The sequence below is a fragment of the Phaseolus vulgaris genome, chromosome 1 (genome assembly GCF_051622355.1).
Source record: "Phaseolus vulgaris cultivar YP4 chromosome 1, ASM5162235v1, whole genome shotgun sequence".
Classification (NCBI taxonomy): Eukaryota; Viridiplantae; Streptophyta; class Magnoliopsida; order Fabales; family Fabaceae; genus Phaseolus; species Phaseolus vulgaris.
This window is the reverse complement of record NC_143498.1, coordinates 36209909-36229439: the sequence shown is the minus strand read 5'-3', so window position 1 is coordinate 36229439 and position 19531 is coordinate 36209909. Positions and strand designations below refer to the sequence as shown.

The 19531-nt window shown below is 29.0% G+C and overlaps 1 protein-coding gene and 1 pseudogene across 1 annotated transcript; one reads left to right on the top strand and one right to left on the bottom strand.

Moving 5' to 3' along the window:
• Positions 1-6820: 6820 nt before the first annotated feature.
• Positions 6821-9388, bottom strand: LOC150029601 (uncharacterized; annotated as a pseudogene).
• A 3082-nt stretch (positions 9389-12470) lies between these two features.
• Positions 12471-16863, top strand: CYP98A3 (cytochrome P450, family 98, subfamily A, polypeptide 3). Its single transcript, XM_068616355.1, has 3 exons — positions 12471-13317; positions 15636-16033; positions 16124-16863. Exons 1-3 carry the CDS (start codon positions 12831-12833, stop codon positions 16766-16768), a joined length of 1530 nt encoding a protein of 509 aa, XP_068472456.1. The 5' UTR covers positions 12471-12830; the 3' UTR covers positions 16769-16863.
• Positions 16864-19531: the final 2668 nt, after the last annotated feature.

Below are 19531 nucleotides of genomic sequence, written 5' to 3'. Positions count from 1 at the left end.
AGTAGAATCAAAGTAATGACACCTAGAACACTAAGAACATATGACACAATCACAAGAGGTAAGAAAAAAAAATTGGACAACAATTTAAACATAAATCAATGTAAATATTGGACAACAATTTAAACATAAATCAATGTAAATATTAATGATCGTGTCAGACAAAAAGTTTAAGAAAAGAATCAAAATTTATTACCTAAAAAAACACAAACCAAATTTAGTTTTACAACTCAAATTTGAGTTTCAACAACCATTTATAATACAAATTACATTATCTTCCCAATTCCATTATTAAACAAAAAAAGAAACCTGATCCCCTAACATAACCCATTAACACTGGTTCTTCAATAATGGAGAATCTGAACCTTTAAACACATAATCACTATTCTAATTAACTCATAAGAATAACAATCTTCATTTCATCTTGAAAAACAAAACATAAACCAATTTTCCTCATGAAGATGAACAAACACACAAGTTACAGAAAACTTATTAACTTGAGAACTTCAAAAAATTTAATCTTATGAAACATTCGACAATTCCATGGGGGAGAGACTCGAGCTTCGATTTAGAAGGGAATCGTCAAGACGAGGAGTTTTGGGGGCTCCAACAAACCAACACCGTGACTAACCAAATTTGTTGACGAAGCATCAGGTACTTGTTCCTGAAGCTTCGTGAACGCCTCTTCTTCTTAACTCTCTAAGTATTCTCCTTCGATGACACCTTACCTTCTCTTGCTCCCCACATGGAAATGTTTGATTATTAATTTTGAGTGTTTAATCTTATAATCCCTTAATTTATTAGGTGTTGTAAAAATTTATTTTCTCTTTATTCTTTAATTCTTAATTTAGTTTTATTTGAATAATTTTTGTTCATTACATAATTTCTCATTCTCTCTCTCATGATTTAACTCATTTGATAAAGCTTATTCAAATTTTGATGCACTAATTACCTTCTTCACATTTATTAAAATAATAGATATTATAATTTTCATAATTCTTACAATATTGTTATTTAATATTATATTTTAATATTTATATAATTATGATTTATTTCTTAAAAGTTTACAGGAAAAAATAATGATATACTTCTTACATTGAATTTTTTATACATTATTTTTATTATGATTTTTTATTTTTGTAAAACAATTATACAATTAATATTTCAGGTAGTGTGAATATTGGCACGAGTACACGTATATATGTTACATAATGCAGATAGACACGCAACACAAATTTTATATTCAATGGAAATAAATATAATTTTTTACCTTAGAAAGAGAGAAAAGAAATATAATCAAATTCGCACTTATCTCACTCATTAGTCATCCCTTAAATCGATCCTGGAAGAAGTAATAATTGAGTTTGTTTGAACAGAGATCGTTATGATCACATTTTGCTAAAAAAATAAAAAATCATTAATTAAAAGTTAATTTATACATATAAATTTTAAAAAATATATAAAAGAGGATTTATATAAGTTATGTTGTATAAGTTAATTTCAAATTAGAAAAAGTTTTTTTATTTATATTTTTCTCTTTGAAAAATTAAAAAAAAAAGTATTGTTTAAAAATCTGTATGCAGTTATCCTCACCAAAATGTCACTTTCTTTTGTTGTAAGTACGGTTTACATTTATCTATGCCCTCCTCTTTGTCAATGGTTCGGTAGGCCAAGAATAATTATGTTTAATATTTGTTTCTTTTTAAATTTCGTCACATCAATTATTTTAATCATCACTATTTTTTTTTCTCTTTTTCTATTATTCTTATCTCACTTAAAGTTCTAAATCCCATTTCTAGAACCACGATATATCACCAACTACAACGCCACATTTTGGGTTGGAATTGGGGTTTAGTTCTAATAAAAAAGTACTAATAGCACCTCTACCTTTACTTTTACTCTTACTTTTACGGAAAATATTTGTTCAAGATTAAACTTAGACACCTAAAATGATAAAGATATTGGAGAAGAAAATGCAAATACATAATACGATAAAAAAAAATAATAGATGGTAACGAGTTTTAACATATCACTTATTTATTTTCTTTTCATTTAACTGAAAATAATTTCCTTTCATTAACTTTTTTCCAGTAATGCTTTATTAATGGTAGAAAAAAAAAGAAAAAAAAATAGAAATATCAACTTTAATTAAGTTTGTTTGATATAAAAATAAAAATGAATTGATTTTATTAATATTTTTATTTCATTTTTCTTATCTATAGGTATACTCTATTTTTTTCAATTATTTTTACTTATTTTTATTTCCATTTAATTTATTTTTCTTCTATGTGTGAACCCATGTTACCTTTTCTATGTATGGGCTCTATTCCGACATTTCATCATCTCACCAACCCACTGAACGTGTGGGTCCCCTCCTCTTGGCTCTAACTTTATAAAGCTAGAACTACATGCCACCAACCAATATAGTATTATTTTTAATTTACATTTTATTTTTACATTAATAATTTATGCAGGGTTATAAATGATAATTTTCGCATAAACCTTTAAGATGAAATTTTTAATTTTAATTGAAAGTAGGAAAGAAGTATAATGATATACACTTAAATTCTGGGTGTAAATAACAGTACCAATTAACGTTTTTAATAAAGCATTTTGTTTTTGACAAAATTAATTTACGGAGTTTTTGTTTTTTTAGCTAAACAAATATCGACACAAAGACCACAAATCTCCCCACTTTAGCAATGGTTTGGTAGTTGCTTTTTTTTTCTTACTTTTTGTAATTAACGTAAATAAGCTTTAAGTATATTTGTTAATAAATATACTAGCACAAGTTCTTCAATAGATAAATTTCTTAATGGATTCAATTATTAGCATAAAAATAAAACTTCAATTAAACGTATCATTTTGCTCCAAAAATGAACAATTGAATAAAAAAATAATTTTGTTAAGTGTTAAATAATAATATATAGTAGTTGAAATTCAAATTTATTACCATTGATAAACCATAATTCTTAAATCACTACTTATATATTTAACTTAAATATTATTACCTCTTTTACACAAGTTATTATATAATTTATGTAAAAAAAAAATATAGTAACAACAAACATGTAATTATTTATAAATTTTCAATTTTTATTTATCTAATAATCATTAGAAGATTACTTCCTCCGTCGAATCACTAAGTTTTTTTCTTTGTAATACATTGTTGTTAATTTTTATTGTCATTGTCGCCATCTCTTTCCATGCAATTTGTCATCCAAATCCCCTAAAGCCTTTGTTGCCATTGTGCCTCCCATAATCGCCCTCCATTTATGGTGGCTTACCCCTCCTCTTCCCACCTACCCCACACTTCTTTCCCATTAAGGTATTTGAAGGTCTGCCATTTGTATACATTAATAATTGGTGGGTTTATAAGTCTATATTTATGATTATTTGCAACCACAATATCTTAAGTTTATGATTATGCAAGTGTTGGAGATGTTCATCTTGTGTTTGAGTTTTTGTTTTGTTTTAATTATGGTGGAAGTGCTTTCCTAATCTTGATTTGATCATTTGTTAAGTTAAATTTTTTTAAAGTGTTATAGAGTTTAGGGTTTAGGATTTAGGGTTTATGGAGTCCTTTGTTGTATACAATTATATTTTAATAGAATAAAATGTGTTTTAATAGATTACAATGTATTTTAATATGTTAAAATCTTCTTAAATTTACTAGAAGTTTAAATAACCTCTATTATCTACATGTCTTATTAGAGGTTATAGTAACCTCGAGTAATAAAGCCATCTTAAATTAAAAACTTTTGTAGTGTATAACTCTATTAAGATTAATTTAAAATGACTTATCCTCCCTTCTTCTTACCTTTTACTAATCAAAGTCATAAACAAATTATATAAGTTCCATTATTTAAACAAAAGAATCAAAATAAAGGTAAAAAGAGAAAGAAAGAGATAGAGAAAAAGAGAAAATGAGAGATGTGGTACAGATCGAGAGAGAAAGTAATGAACAGAGAAGAGCGTGATAGATTTTTATAAAGACTTTTTACACTACAAGAAAATCATCAAATTGTAACTAATTTTATAGACCAAAATAATTAGTTACTATTTGACTAAATTAGAGAGACCATTTAGAGACTAAAAAATTATTGGTATCTAAAGTAGTTTCTATTATTAATAAAAATTTATAAAGTAATTTTGGTATCTAACCATTAGCTATTAAGGTTTTAACTACTAATATTTTAGGTTCTAAATTAGTCTCTAAAAGACTAATTGAGAACAATTTAGAATTTAAAATATTAGTGGTTAAAACCTTAGTAGCTAATTTAGATACTAATTTAGAAACCATTTTATAAATTTTTATTAAGAATAAAAACCACTTTATATACAAATAATTTTTTAATATATAAAATAGTATCTAATTTTAGTTAATATAATGTCTAATTATCACTAATTTTGATTGTTATTTAATGAATTTATTATATTGTTAATCATTATCTTAAATTAAGGGTTGTGCAAATCACAACACATTTTCCTTATCCTTTTTAATAATTTATTAACTTTTCAAAAACTTTTTATTCTTAAACATTAATTTTTATTTTTACTTTACTATAATGCTTCTTAAAGATTAATTGATTTTTTTTTTACGTTCAAGCTTTATTTGAAAGAATACTAATATTATAATATGTGTAGAACTTTTAAAATATTAAATTAATATAAGAATTAAAAGGTAAGATTTTCTATATTTTATATTTAAAGTAAAGATAAAAAAATAATATAGTCATTTAAAAATACGAATGTTACATTACTCTTTTCTTTCTAGGAATTTTGTCCTCGAAATTAACTAAGTTGTAAAGAGATGAAGATACACTTCATGCAAATTACTTTCTAATTTCCAAGTTACATCATTGTCTTCTTGTAGACTCCACAATGATTTTATCTTAAGTATGTTCTTTCCAAAAAAATCTTCAATCCTCATGAGGAACATATTATATGAAAAGTTTTTTTTTTATTTTATACTATATCAAGTTCTATCATATAAAGAAGGCATGTATATATTTATGAATTTGGGACATAAAACACATTATGAAGTTATGAAAGGTTACAAAGTAAGACGACTTAGTAGGTGATGAAACCAATCCACTTAATAATTTGATAAGGACCAATGAATTTGACTGAAAGTTTTATGAATTTGAGACCTCTATCAACTTTAGTTACAAGTGTAACTATCAAGAAAACATGTCTTCCTAAAACTCAAAGTGTTTCCTTTGTTTGTTGTTATAACTTTTTTGTTTATCTTGAGAAGTTTTTATCTTTTCCTTGATCATCTTAATCTTATTAGATGCTTGTTGAATTATTTCTAGACCCAACATAATGGGGTTCTACATCTTCTCCATATAGAGCCTCATATGAAGTCATTCCTTTACTTAAGTGGAAACTATTGGTATAAGTAAACTCTATCAATGATATAAACTTATCTCAATTTCTAGTTTGTTCTAGACACGTGCTCTTAACAAGTCCTCTAAATATTGGGTAGTTCTTTCAAACTGATAGTTTGAGGGTGATAAGTTGAACTAAGCTCAATGTCTCCATATTTTTAATGCAAACACTATTACAAATAATTCTAAATCGCGTGAAAGGTAATTAACTCCATGTTATGTGAATTTTCATGAAGCACAAGCTACCTCTCTCCATTCATGCATTAGTACCTATGAAGCATAAACATGGATACAACACGAACATAGACACATAGATACAACTAAATTGAAAATTATAGGACACAAAGACCCAACTATATATATATATATATATATTAAAATGTAGTAATATATTTTTTTATATGAAAAAAATAAAAGAAACATTCATAAAAATAGTTTAGGAAAAAGATGTACTTATGTAAACCATAGTGTTTGACTTTTACATTTGTTCATCTTTATTAAAAAATACAAATTATAATTCTGGTTCATCAAGAGATAAGCTAGCAATATCAAGAATTCCATTGTTATCCAATGAAAAGTCATCTCCTACAATATCCCATAATTTAGTTTCCTCTTCTTTGTATTTTGAGGAGTTTCTTGAGAGAAGACGAAGATAACTATGGAAAAATACTAGATTCTTTGTCATTTTAGGTGTCATCTTATTTCTTTTTAAAGAATGTATAAAGGAGTAGGTATTCCAATTCCTCTCACAACAAGAAGAAGAACATGGTTGTCCGAGTTATCTTCTGAAGTGTTGGTGTATGAACTCCATGAACAATCCACCATGATTTTTCATCCATTTTACCTCTATCCCTTAAAGAGTCAACATCGAAAAAATCTTCTCTTCCATTTGAAAACTTTGCAAACTCTATGTCTCCTTATAACCGCATCATCAAAGTACCTCTTAAAACATTTCTTTATTTCATGAGTAAGTTCCTTATCTTGATGTGGGGCAAGTCTTTGTGAATCTTCATTTAACCATTCATGATTATAATATCCACATAAAAAATATATAAACATAAATTAACATAATATTATGTACTCAATAAAATATAATTATAAAATAATTTAACTATATAATGTATTACATTGGATTTAAAGAATGAAAAGACAATTAAGAGATGTGCTTCCAACAATCAATTAATATTAAGTTTACTATCCAAAAAAATTATGAATGTTCAAATTTTGTCTTTCTTTCATGTTTGTATATGACCTTTCTAACTCATTGAATCCCACATTTCGTATACTAAATGAAGAGTAGCCATATCCGTATCTGTTTTTATGATAACATCATAAATAGGGGCAATAAAAGCAAGTATGTAATCAACATTCATCCACCAATTATCAGTTAAATAAGTTTCTTTCACAAGTTGTGCATTATACACATTATCCTATTTGTAAGAAGACCATTCATCACTAATAACCATCTCTTGGAGTCCCTTTTTCAAACTTCTAAAACTTTTTAGCATGACTATGGTTGAAGCAAATCTTGTTGAAGCAACAAAAAGCAACTTCAATGAGTTGAAGTTTTTGAACATTAATAATCTCGTAAAGTGCCTCATAATAAAGGTTTTAATAAAGTAGCGCATCATCAACAATTTATGAGATCCAAGAACATTGTTAATAAGTATCACTATTTTTTTTGGTATTTTTTTGTTATAAATATATTTTCTAATGCAATATTTAAGGTGTGTACTACACTAGGAGTCCAATAGATTGAAGGAAATTCTAATTCTATGAGCATACTCGCTGTTTTACATACAAATTCACTATCAATTGCAATTTGTAGTACATTTCTCGACCCAACCTCCATAATTGCATCTCTCATGTGTTTATCAATAAAATCTTTGTCCTTTATTTCACCAGATCCATCTACTGACTTCGAAAACATTTGTCCACTCTCAGTGATAACCATAAAATTTATAAGTGGTCTTCTTTGAGGATTACTCCACTCATCACTAACAATTGTTACGCCTTTCTGATTCTATGAGTTTCTTATAGGTTGTAGAAGATTTTCTACATGACTTCTTTCCTTTGAAAGTAAAGAACCTCTCAGTTTATTATATGTTGAATGTACATATCCACTAAGATTATAAGTATTAACTGCATAAGAAAATGCACTCCTATAATAAGGTCTTATTGCTAAATGAAATGGTGCTCCTGAAGAATAAAACATCCTCGCAACTTCACAATCAAGAGTATCCCTCACTTGAATATTGAAAGTAGCTTGTAAAGAACCTTTGAGTTTTGGGTTAAGATCATTGTTTGTTTGGTTTCCTTCATTTTCTAATTTTTTTAACTCAATAAGTTTTGACGGGGTCACATTCGGACAAATTTTAACTCCTCCCCGGTAATTTTTAACAAATGAGCTCTTACTAGAGTGTACACTACAAGAAAAAATAGTTTTAACAAGGGTTTATTTTTACATTATCTAGGATTAAAACCTTTATTAATTCGTTTACCCAGGGTTGCAGTTTCTCCCGCTAAACCATCCTTGGGGGACGTGTTCTCCGGGGTTTTTTTAAACCTTAAGAAAAGTCTTTTAGAACCCATGTTAAATATCGTGGGTTTAAGAACCTCCGTACCATGGGTTTAAAAACCTTCGTTAAATATCATGGGTTTTAAAAACCTCTATAAAATACCATGGGTTTTAAAACATTCGTAAAATACCACAAGTTTCATAATTTCTATAAAATGACTTGTTGTTTGAAATAACCTTCAACCCCATTTTCCACAATCTCTAACGATCCTCCTGACTTCTATCTTTCACCATAGACACACTATTCTCTGACACAGACTCAATGACCGCCAACGACAGTCCTAGCAAGGACTCACAACTCGGCCACACTTATGTGGGCTTCAAAGCCATGTGTGCTCTTGCATACAAAGGCTTCAAAAGATTGCAAGAACATATTACAAGGAGAAATTAACTTTATTACTTCTTACTTTCGAAGTGAATTAATTATTGGATGCATTTTAAAATTAAGGCCTTAATTTAAAATATTTCAAAATTATGAGAATTAAATTTTAACAATTATAACTAAAACTAAATTGCACATAAAATATACGTACATCAAAAGATAAAACAACATAAGTCAGGTTTTTTGAAGTATGAGCTCGTCACAAAAAATAAAAAAACTAGAAATTATAGAAACCAACTACCATCAATCATGAGAAATATACAAATCATAAGAAATATGAAAATAGTGTTGAAATAATTATTATCCAAGATTAGTTGTTGAAATACTTATTATTTAAGGTTATTTTTCTTTTAAAACAAAGTTTTGAAACTTTAGAAAACTTATTTGTAATGTAAAGTTACACTTTCAAAATTTTAGAGAATTTAGTTATAAAATATTTTAATTATTTATTTATAAATAGATATAATTTTACTTATTTATTGAACTTTGAAAAATATGGAGTGTTCTATTAAGGTTCTACACTAAATCTTTGAAATTTAATTAAGGTTAAAAAAACCTATGTTATTTTGCCGAGGTTTAGAATAAACCTTTGAAATTTAACGAAGGTTAAAAAAACCTCCGTTATTTTGTTGAGGTTTTAGAATAAACATTTGGAATTTAATGAAGGTTAAAAAAAACCTTTGTTATTTTGCTGAGGTTTTAAAATAAACCTTTGGTATTTAACGAATGTGAAAAAAACCTCTGTTATTTTCCGATGTTTTAAAATAAACCTTTGAAATTTAATGAAGGTTAAAAAAACCACCGTTATTTTTCTGAGGTTTTAAAATAACTTTTAGAACTTAATGAAAGTTAAAAAACCTCTGTTAATTAAATCAATTCCTAGGGTTATATTAACCCCGCTAGATAACCTCCTTTAAACCCTTTTTGCTTGTAGTGGTAAGATCCATTGAATGAAAAATCACACAGACTACACTTGAACATATTATTTCCACCACCGGGAATTTTTCTTAACTTTGAAACATATCTCCACAAAGGTTTTGTTTAATCTTCTTTTTTCGGTAGCTTGATTAAGTATATTCATCTTAATTTCCTGTAACAAAATAAATTAAATATTCATCTTTTTGTGTGGAAGACGTGTCTAGGGAGTGAAGCATTTGCTCTTTGGCCCACAAAGATGTGTTTGAGTGTCCGTGTCGGTGGTGCGTCATAAATGTGAAAACAACACCTTTCCACCTTGTTTGAGCTTCATATATTAGTATGCATCTTAATCTTTGTCCAGCGCCCCAAGGAAAAACACTAAGTGTAATGACTTATTTATCTAATAGTTCATCTATTTTCTTTTTTAACTCTATTAACTCTAGAAGTGAAATCTGATAGGGGATACAAACACATGCCTTAATCTTAGTACTAAGTTTGTGGTAAATTCAATCTATCTTTATAGAGGTAATTCAAAAAATCTTTAGAAAAAACATAACTCACAGACTATAAGGAACTTACTAATGTTTGGAATTTCCTTGAATTTTAAAAAAATTAAGATCATGTAGACTTCTGATCCTTTTGGAGCTTCATTGTGGTTGATAGTAATCTCTTTTATTTCTTTGAGTTGGAAACTTCACCAAGGTTTGATTTGCAAAAAAAATTCTTATCGTGACAATTATAAGAACATGATTGAAAGATAATTAGTCCATTCCTAGAACAATGTCCAAATGAGATAGAAGTAAACATATAAGATTTATAGGGAAAAATATTTATTCTCTATAGAAATACAACACTTTGTAGATGCAAGTGAAGTAATGAAAGGAACACTGGTAGAAGTAGAACAATCAAATCATATGGTAATATAAATATATGTAACTTTAGATTCTTCAGAAACTCATGAGTAAGAAAGAATGAGTAACACCAAAATCATGTTGTACATTGATGAGATGATAATTTATGATGCATGATTTTTAATGTTGTCTTGAAACCAAATATTCTAAGTTTTCTCTAAAACTTTCAATATAAAGCACAACCTAGATCGATTCTAAGAGGACACATATTAATTGTATTCAATCTTTAATATTCTTCCTATATAAATTAATTTTTGGGTTTATGGATTGGAAAAATGTGAAACAAAACAGAAATTACAAATGAAAATCAAGAGAAAATAAAATGTCAAATCACATATTCAAGAACCAAACAATTCCTCTCATCATATTTCTTTAGAGATTCATATTCAAGTTTGAACAATTAATTGATTCAATTAATCAATTAAATTAGTTATACGAACCAAAGTATCATTCAATCTAATATGTATCTAATTATCAAATCAAGATTCAACTAATTCCTAATTTGATTTTAAAATAAAAAATGTAAATCATAATCGTAAAAGGAAAATGCAAAATTAGAGAAGAGAAGAATAAACTCGGAGCATTCCATGATAGTGCAAAACACAATGCGACTTGTTTGATCTTGATTCCCTGAATTGATCTCAAGAATCAATTTTCCAATGATTAATAACGAAAAAACATGAATGAAATGAGAAAAAGAAAAGATATTCATAAATTGAGAAAAAAAAAGAGAAAAGGAGATGGAGATACAATTCCTAAAATTACAAAACTAAATAAATGATTTCTATCTAATGTTGATAGCACATTTAGGCTATATAAATGTTCTGAAAACTACAAAAGTCTAAACTAAAAGAAGGAGAAGTGAACTCCATGACTTCTTTTTCAACTTCTAAAAGTAATAGAAAACATCATATAACTCCAAACCCACTAAATCATATATTCATTTTAAAGTTATGAAAATTTAAAATCTCATACAACGAATACAAAATAATTTCTAAATAAAAGTTACAACTAAACCAATAAGAAAATTTCATATTACTTGAAAAACAAAATAAAAAAATTAAAGCATGTACATTGAACCAATTTATGTACATAAATATTCTCCATTTTTTTATCATTACCCTTACCTTTCTTAATTGTTAAAAAACATTGTACTAACCTTCTTTTTTTGCATTACACTAACTCCTTTAAATGTATGTTTGAAAAGTGTAGATACTGATATACTTTCATGAAATATAATAAGTAATTCACATATTAAATTATGTTTGAAACTTAAAAAAATTATAAAACTAAATTGGCATGCTTGATAAAATAAAATAAAATTATGTATATATAAGATGGCGGATAAAAAACTGGCATTAAGGCGTCATAAGTTTTTGGAATTATGTTCTCCTAATCCATGGATGCAGAAAGCAGCAACCTCAACATGCCCTATTGTCCTCCCACCAACTTCAAAGTCAAATTTAGCCACCAATTCCACTCCAAATTCAAAATTTCCACTTCTCACTTCTCTGTGGGCTGCACAGCAGAGAGGGTCTACATCATCACCAACCTTTGATTCTCCCACAATCCAAACCCCCCCTGCACATTTCTAATTTAATTCTGCATAAATTTTGATAAATTAAACCATGCTTTATTTTAACGTATAAAGAAACATTTTCAAGGGTTTTACTCAGATACCTGCAATTTTAAATCACAAAGTCACTCACCTCACCAACCTCCAATCCAAAAAAGAAGAGTCCAGTGCTTCACTGCAACCTCTTAGCCCTTCAACGTCACTTCATCATCATCCTAAGCCACGTCACCCTTTATCAACCGATTCACTCTCACACACAAATTTCACTCTTCTACTCAACATTCGTTCACCAAATACCAACTTTCACTACCTAAGCTTCCGTTTATTTCTTCTCCTCGGAAAGGAATACTATCTCACCACAATTATGAATTTTGTCTATGTCAATATAATTTTACAAAACCCTCAATTTAATCATTAAAAAAAAATTACCACCCACAGAATATAAGTTGACTTTTCAAACTCTATTTTGGTTTTCATGAAATTAGTTTCTCACAGTTTTTACACTTTATCTTTTTCACAATTTTACCAAACTTGCGTAGTGAAAAATTTAGAAATCGATTTCACAAAATAACTTTCTGTAAGCAATTTTTGTTCGAAGTTTTTTAAAACAAAATATCCATAGAAATTAAAGATAAATACTAAGAAAATTACAACAATTCCCACTGAGATCTCTTCAATTATATATATGTTTGGTTCAAAAGTCAATTGTTCCGCCCACCTACTTATTTCACAGATGGAATTTAATTCCCATTTTTCCGAAAGCTAATTTCCCATGCTTTATCTTTACAGCTTTATCGTGCTCTACAAAGTGGGTGTGATAATTTAAAATAAATTTTCCATAACTATATAGCCAGAAAAATAAAATAAAATAAAGAAACCCAAATTAAACACAAAAATTGAATACATTATGCATGTTTAGGATGTATAAACGAAACGTTTATTACAGATACATCCAATCTTCACCAACTCCCAGTCTATGTTCTAGAATATAAATCAATATCAACCTTCCTCCTGCTCTTCCAGGAACCACACAGGCTCCACAATTAATCAATATTTGTTTCTGTATTTTTTCATCATGGCTCTGCTTCTGATTATACCCTTATCACTCATCACCCTCTGGGTAGGTTTCACGCTGTACCAGAGGCTAAGGTTCAAGCTGCCTCCGGGTCCACGGCCCTTGCCGGTAGTCGGTAACCTCTACGACATAAAGCCGGTCCGGTTCCGGTGCTTCGCGGAGTGGGCCCAGTCCTACGGGCCCATCATATCGGTGTGGTTCGGCTCCACGCTCAACGTCATCGTTTCGAACTCCGAGCTCGCAAAGGAGGTGCTGAAGGAACAGGACCAGCACCTCGCTGACCGCCACCGCAGCCGATCGGCGGCGAAGTTCAGCCGCGACGGCAAGGATCTCATTTGGGCCGATTATGGACCCCACTACGTGAAAGTGAGGAAGGTCTGCACGCTAGAGCTCTTCACCCCCAAACGTCTCGAGGCCCTCAGGCCCATTAGGGAAGACGAGGTCACTGCCATGGTTGAGTCCATTTTCCACCACTGCACCTCTACTGGTACGTTTCTCCTTCTTTCTCTTTACTTCTGTTTCCCTTTTTCTCAAATAACTATACCTCCGCACTGACGTTTTATACACTCACCGTTGTTGGGTGCTCAAAAGTTACAATTTTGTTCTTCTTTTCACCAAATTAATGTTCTTTGGCAACATTGGTAAAATGATAAATTTAATAAAATAAAACATGAGAACAAAGAACTTCATGAAATCATACACATGGTGTGTTACACGGTTTTCCAACAACAACCGAGTAGGGTTGGTCTGATGGTAGAGAGTTTGACTCTGAATAGCTCCATGAACTTGCCAGAGGTCAATCTAGTTTTATAAAGAACTACAATTTTGATTTTAGCTCTTTTAGGTAAATTTCACAAATTAATTCAATTGATCCAAGAAAAAAAAACACTGTTCTATCTATTTTTGGGATACTTTTTTTTATTTGTTTTCCTATTTCTTAAGGCGTACCATGCGTCGCGCGAGTTATTAACTTCTTTGGAGTTTTCTCCATTCTAGTTTTTCTGTCTTTCTAAAAGAGTAACTTGTTGAAAAATATATTAAAAGCTAAACTATTAAAAAAATTCTTGATGGACACCATCTTACGTGAAATTATTAAAAGATATTGATATATAAACTAGATTTTTTTTGGCCGGAAAACATTTTTTTTTCCTTATAAATTGATTTTCGTTTATTTTAAAATGGGCTTTAATATTTACACATTGATATTTTTACATCATATTTATACTTTTTCATTAAAAATAAAGATAAAAATGTGCGTTACAAATATAGATTTCAGTTATTTTAAAATAAATAGGATACAAGTAAATATAACTAATTAAAATTTTAATTTACTTAGCTTTTTAATGTGAATTCCATGTCTACATCACTACGACTTATAAGTCAAATATAGATGAACAACTGCTTTCTCAACTTAATCACAAGATATGGGCTTTGACATGTGGTTTTCGTTTTTCCATTGATTTATAATTATTTATTTATTTATTTACATTGCGCAACTTGTTAATTCCCCAAATGAATTATTTACAATCATAAATACAAGACAATATTTTGGCTGTGAAAGAAAAGTCCAAGGAAGAAAAGGAAAAAAACTATATTAGTAAGCAAAGACAGAAAAAAAAAACCCCACTAAATGCTTCATAAATTACTTTCATAATTAACACTTTTAACACAATGAGTAATTGGTATTCTGTTTATACGAATCTGTTAGGTTATTGGTAACAATCAATCAACTAATTAGGTGAAAGCGTAAATGTGATAAGTTATGATTATGATTACTTGTGGTTGGTAAGGTGAACTAATTTTGTGTGCAAAGAAAAAGGTGCCTTCCTTAAGAATTTAGGTCCATAACGGGTAGCGTAGGTTTAACAAATTCAACTACTATTTTTTCTTTCTCCAAACCTTACAAGTTATGACATGCTTTAGTTTTCAAATATATTCCATTTTATTTTTCAATCTTTATCTCTATAAAAATATAATCATACATTTTATCTCTATCAACCATTTTTTAATATGTGAGTATTGAAATTATTAAATGGCGTGTCTGTGTCAGATACATGTATCAAACACCGACACTCGTAGGATACGTATAAGTAAAGTGTTCAATTAAAAAAATATTTATTAGATTTCTAACAATTCTAATATGCTTCTAACACAATTTAAAAAAAAAAAGAAATACATTAATTTTCTAAAAATTTAAACTTAATATATAAATATTTATTATATCTATAAGAATATGAAACAAATCCTTTTGAACCAACCATGGAGAACATCTTTAGTTAGAAAAACTGAAACATGTTTGTGCACATATATCTTTATTGTCAATTTATATAATTTATAATTATATGATATATTCCTGTATCCTATATTTTAGAGATTATATGTATTTTTGTGTTCGTGTCAGTATTAGTGTTTGTGCTACGCAGTCACATGGCCATAGTAATAATAAATTAAAATGGTTGAATTTTGAAAAAACTAAAAAAGTGAAATACATAATTAAGTTTTATAAGGATTAGAAATAATAAGATTGAAAGTGAATTTAATTAAGACTTTTTTTTCTTTCTTTGAAAAAGCTATGCCTAATAATAAATGGTTTGGTAGGGTGGTTGCATTATGAAGACATGTTGATTAATGTGTGTGTTGGAAGCAACTTTAAAGTTTTTTCCACCCAAACATTGCAAATAGTTAAGTCGGTACACCTAATTTCTCGGTACACTAGTGAGGCAGTAAGAATAATTAGTGGAAAAGTTTTTGATAGAAAGTTTGAGGAAATAAAATGAATGGTTTTTGTGATGTGTATTTGAGCAGAGAATTTGGGGAAGGGAATATTGGTGAGGAAGTTCTTGGGGGAAGTGGCATTCAACAACATCACGAGGTTGGCATTTGGGAAAAGATTTGTGAACTCAGAAGGTGTAATAGACGAACAAGGAGTGGAATTCAAGGGCGTTGTAGAAAATGGGTTAAAACTGGGAGCATCTCTGGCCATGGCAGAACACATCCCTTGGCTGCGCTGGATGTTCCCTCTCGAAGAAGAGGCTTTTGCCAAGCATGGAGCTCGCCGTGACAGACTCACCAGAGCCATCATGGAAGAGCACACCGAAGCACGCAAGAAATCTGGTGGGGCCAAGCATCATTTTGTTGATGCCCTCCTCACATTGCAGGACAAATATGACCTTAGTGAAGACACCATCATTGGCCTCCTTTGGGTATGTTTAAATTGAGATAGTTTTGTGAACGTAGACATTTTCTTAATTTGATGGTAACTAAAGACTTAACATTTTTATGAATTTTGACAGGACATGATCACAGCAGGGACGGACACATCTGCAATCTCTGTGGAATGGGCAATGGCCGAGTTAATAAGAAACCCAAGAGTGCAGCAAAAGGCTCAAGAGGAGCTAGACAAGGTGATTGGGCTTGTAAGGGTGATGACTGAAGCAGACTTCTTAAGCCTGCCATATCTGCAATGTGTGGCGAAGGAGGCAATGAGGCTCCACCCACCAACACCACTAATGCTCCCACACAGAGCAAATGCCGATGTAAAAGTTGGAGGGTATGACATCCCCAAAGGGTCCAATGTGCATGTGAATGTGTGGGCAGTGGCCCGTGACCCGGCCGTGTGGAAGGAGCCGTTGGAGTTCCGACCGGAGAGGTTTCTTGAGGAGGATGTGGACATGAAAGGCCATGACTATAGACTGCTTCCATTCGGGGCGGGTCGTCGGGTTTGCCCGGGTGCCCAACTCGGAATAAACTTAGTGACTTCCATGTTGGGCCACCTTTTGCACCATTTCTGTTGGAGTCCAGGTGAGGGAATGAAGGGTGAAGATATTGACATGGGTGAGAGTCCTGGGTTGGTCACATACATGAGGACACCACTAAAAGCTGTGGCTTCTCCTAGGCTCCCTTCACACTTGTACAAACGTCTACCTGCTGAGATTTAATCTTTCTTTTCTTTCCTTTCCTTTCCACTCTATTGCATTCTCCCAATTTCTATTTTCTGTCTCTTTAACTACAAATGAGATCAAAGTTTAAGCAATTTCGATTTCTCCCCTTCACACTTTCAATATTCAAATTCATGTTTAAGATTTTAATCTATAGTTTCTATTCAAATAACTTAGAAGGCTAATACGTCTAATGTTTTTTAAATTATTTATACACTGAACATTAATACTCTTAATTACTTTTTTTATCAATATGAAATAATTGTTAATTCATGTTATGGTAACCAGGAACTTAAATTGTCGGATGCATCAAAAACTTTATTTTCCCAGTAAATATATTTTATGCTTCTATATATTTTTTTTCTCTTCCCAAGGAGGGGCTTATTTTAGTATTTGTTCATGTGACTGAAGGAGGATTCAATATTAAAAAAATTGTATTTTAAGCGACAACTTTTTCATTTTTCATTTTTAAAATTGATGAAACTACAATTATCGTATTAAACACAGCTTTATTATGGATGATTTATTTTTTAATCGTCAAAATAAGTTTGTACTTTAGTATGCAACTTTCATTCAATTCTTTTAGTTACTTTTTCTCAACTTTTATTTAAATATTAAATATAGTATTTTTGTAATTGCACATGCCCTAACTTAAATTTATGTCTATTTAAAAATTGAATTTATTCTTACTGTTACATATAAGTTAATTTATAAAAAAATATAAGAAAAGATAATATAGTAATACTAAAGCAGTGCATGGAAAACAAAATGCTTATTTAGAAATTAGTTAAGCATAAAAAGAAAAAAAAGCTTTATTATTTACTAGCGGAAACACAAGTACAACAACGCCGGTGTATCTGCATTTTTTCTCTTTTACTCAACTTTCATGATGATAGAAATTTAATATATATATAAAAATAATCTTACATACATACATAAATAATTTTGGATGAGTCAAAATTGAAAAACAAAAAATAACATGTAAAAAAAATGATGAATTGATTAAACAACCTTTTTCTCTTCTTATCCGGTTTGAGTCTCTCTTCTTCAAGTTTTTTCTCTTCTTCCATTGGTAGTTTTGGGATCAGAGAGTGTGATGATGTTCACGTTAAGGTTAAGATCGACTTGATGGTAGATACAAAAGAATAATGATTTTACCAAAAAATATAGTTACTTGAAATGGAGTGAAGAGGGTGATTGGAAATGGAGATTATTTTTTCTGATATGTTAGATTTGGTGTGGAAACGTGTGAGAGTATGCTCTCTCTTCCTATTGTTGCCGTAAAATAAGGAATTAGTGAAAAATGAAAGAGTGGGAAGTCATCATATAAAAACGGTACATCAATATTAATTTAAAAATTAAAAAATAATTTTATTTTTTAAGTAATTTATATGAAATGACAAAATATTACATTGTATTAATAAAATGAGATATATTAAATAAGGATAGAATCGGAAAAAATTGTGTAAAAAAAAAAACGGTTATAATGAGAAATCTCCTTTATATATAAGTATAGATATGCTGATAAAAAAAAGGGTATAGATATGGATAAGTATGGGTAATAACCATCGTTTTGACATGTAGAATATTTTTTAAAATTTATTTGGATGTAGTTCTTATTTCATTGTCATTAAGGTTGTGTTTGGATTAGGGAGAGGATTTGTAGCGAGATTTGAGAGGAAAGTGTAAAGAAAGTGAGGTTGTTTGGATTAGGGTATATTAAAGTGGATTTGTGAGAAAAGTTTATTAAAGTTTGTGAGTGATACGATGATTGTAAGAAGTTTTTTATTTTTTTAAATGTCTAAAATGTAAGTTTACAAATTTATCCTTTCTTTAAAAAATATTTAAATAATAAAATATGAGATATTTTTGTGTTAATTTTAGGTAATTGAAATTTTATAATTACATATAAAAAATATTTTCATAAAATCAAATCAAATCAAAATTAAAATTAATTTTTATTATTGTTAATATTATTATTTAATAAATTTATTTTTATTATTATTAAGTATTAAGTATTAATTTTTATTTATTATTATTATTTATAATTTTTTTTTATATATTATCTCTATTTTAAATTTTAAAAATTAAGGGTAATTTAGACTTTTGCAATGGTATGATGTATTTTTTGTAATATTTCTTTGCCTTTCTTCGCTAGGTAGTGAAGATGATTTTTATCACTCTCCCGCAAATCAACGCTCTCCAATATGTGCAATTGAGTGAAAACAAACAAAAGAAATTTGTGCATTTCAATCCGAGTGAACAGTATTCACTCGAATACAAAAAGAGCATAATAGTTGATTTTTTTATGACTTTCGTAACATGATAGAGAAACTTATATATGACACTAAAATGACTTGCACTCTTCCATCAAGAATTTTTTTATCATTGTTAAAATGAATTTTCTATGTGGGTTTTGAACTAACATTTATATAAGTGAATAGAAGGTCCAAAATTTCTACGTTGATTAGTTATATATAAAGTCTATCTTTTATGTCGATTTTAAAGATTCCTCACAAAGAAAAAAAGTTTTAAAAGATGTTTTTGTATACCTTTTTTATCTTCACTTTCTATGTTGGTTAAGGTTATAATATTCATAGAAAATAAGATTTATTTTTAGGGATGTAACTTTAATTGACATAAAAAGTATTTTTTTTTTAAAATGTTGGTTAAGGTATTATATTCATAGAAAATAAGATTTTTTTTGGGATGTAACTTTAATTGGTATAAAAAGTTTTTTTTTTTTTAAATTGTTTGGCGTAA